Source organism: Octodon degus, unplaced genomic scaffold (assembly GCF_000260255.1).
Source record: "Octodon degus isolate 3935 unplaced genomic scaffold, OctDeg1.0 scaffold00084, whole genome shotgun sequence".
NCBI lineage: Eukaryota > Metazoa > Chordata > Mammalia > Rodentia > Octodontidae > Octodon > Octodon degus.
The window spans coordinates 789,419-791,574 of record NW_004524660.1 but is presented as its reverse complement, the minus strand read 5'-3'; the positions used below and the strand labels follow the sequence as shown (position 1 = coordinate 791,574).

At 37.4% G+C, this 2,156-nt stretch overlaps 1 protein-coding gene across 1 annotated transcript in view; it reads right to left on the bottom strand.

Moving 5' to 3' along the window:
* Nucleotides 1–1,836: 1,836 nt before the first annotated feature.
* Nucleotides 1,837–2,156, bottom strand: part of LOC101559850 (acidic leucine-rich nuclear phosphoprotein 32 family member B-like) — a 1,183-nt gene continuing 863 nt past the window's right edge. The window contains exon 2 of the mRNA XM_012515952.1: nucleotides 1,837–2,154. Within this exon, the coding sequence (XP_012371406.1) occupies nucleotides 1,837–2,154 (318 nt within the window). The remainder of the gene's footprint in view (nucleotides 2,155–2,156) is intronic.

The window sequence follows — 2,156 nt, the reverse complement described above, 5'->3', positions numbered from 1 at the left end:
TGTTATGACTATATTTGAGGGCAAAATATATGTCTTCCCTGAGCTCTGTATTTGGGTGAATGGTTTTCACTAAGTAAAAAATGTAGATTTTCTTATCTCACCAAAAAGAACCAAAGGCTATATTATATTTAGGACTGTTATGCATATTGCATTAGGCCACCTGATTCTGAGTCTGCTATTTATTTCAGGCATACCTAACATATTTTTAATGGGTTTGATGTTGTCTGTTTGAAATGTGAGAGAAAGCACTCCCATCCTGCGTCACACCTGCATGAGCACTGGCCCCAGAATCAGAGAATCTCAAAGTTCCCAATCACAAGATTTTCTCTTGCTAATGCTATAGAAAGCAAAATGGAAATAACAAACTTCCAAATCCATGAAGAAGCAGCAAGGAGAGGAAAATGAAGTTGGTATGATAAGTGGTCATTTTCCTAAGGTACATAGTGGTTAAGGGAAAGGGGAGGGAGTCTTTGCTTTGAACCTGTGGCTGTCTCTTTAAGAGTTCACATCATCCCTGGGTGTAGTCTTCATCTTCTTGTCTCTCTTCCCTTTTAAATCTTCTTCCTTCCTTTATGCAAATAGTCAGGTTATCATATACTCAAGAAGGACATATAGTAGGGGATTCTCCATCTCTTTCTTTGTCCTCATACATTTTTTATTTATTTTAATGAGAAAAAAGATAAAATAGCAATAAAACAGTTTCAAAACAGGTTAGTAGGACACTTACAATAATTAATGCATTGCATATTGTTGTCTTCATAGTAATTATTCAGAGGACAAGATGCAGACATGATATCTTGTCTAAGCAATATTAGTATGAAGCTTTCTTCTCAATGGAGTAAGAGAAAGTAGCTGTATATCTATCCTAACTATCTTGTGTGTGTATATATATATATATTTTTTTTCTTTTTCATACTAAAATGATCTTTTATTTATACTTTTACAAAGTTTGTAACACGTGACACAAGATTGCATAGGGACTAATAACTAACCTTAACCAGATGGGATGTTTATCTCAGGACTGAAGTATCTTGTTTGCTTTAGGCTCTGAGGTCTAGACCCACCTACACCCATCTGACCAATTTCCTAGCTCCCATGGCTCCCAACATAGCCCCCTTTCTTGTTTTGTTTTGTCAGAGATGGGTATTTCATTGTAGTTAGGAAAGCTGTATTTGGAGAATTCTTTAAAGGATTCTTTTCATACTTGATGCCAGTCCAAAGATTGTAGGTACTTGAATTCAGCAAAATAACCCAATATAGTCCTATAGTCCATAATAGTAGTGGGTTATCAGCACAACTCATAATTGTCAGAAGTTGTTGATTTGAGCCTTTTACAGCTTAGCATATTAATGTGCATTACTTTTTATACCTCATATAATATGGTATTACTTTTTATACTTTTCTGCTGGATGGTTAAGACCAAGTTAAAGCCAGACCTGTCCTCATACTTTTTATTTCTCTTTCATTTTCTTTTTTAATGTTAAGCTTTTATTTACAAAGCTTTTTAGTTTTACAGAAAGTAAAAATGGTGTTACAATCTCAATGTAATGGTTGACTCGCCAATCACAGCTATCCCCGCAACAGCAAGCCTCACACAAAACTCTAATAATGCTTACAATTTTGCTGGGGCAAAGTACCCAAGCTTGGTGGTGGATTACCAAGAGGGACTAAATGGAGGAAGGTGGAAGGTCACAGGAACTATTCTTTGACTCTTTGGGTGGGTGAGTGTCCTGGGGCTTGTATCACAGCTAACTTTTTTTTTTTTAAACAGATACCAAATCCATGAGCAGTCCAACCAATACTGAACAGTTCTGCTTTTGCAGGTTATCTGGGGTCTTAACCATCTTCTCCTTTGTCATCTGTTTCTCTCTTCCTCTTCTCACCTTTTCTGTTTTCTTCCACTTCTTCGTCCTTATCTTCATCCTTCTCCTCCTCCTCTTCATCAATTTCTCCATCATGTCCAAATTCTTCTTCCTCACTCACTTTGTCTTCATCTTCATCCCCGTTCACATCTTCATCCCCATCCTCTTCTTCATCAAAGTCCTCCTCCTCACCATCCTCATCTTCTTCATCCTCCTCATCTTCTCCTTCTTCATCCTTCTCCTCTTCATCTACACCATCCACCTCTGCATCTGAATCCGAGGCTTCCCGGTTCT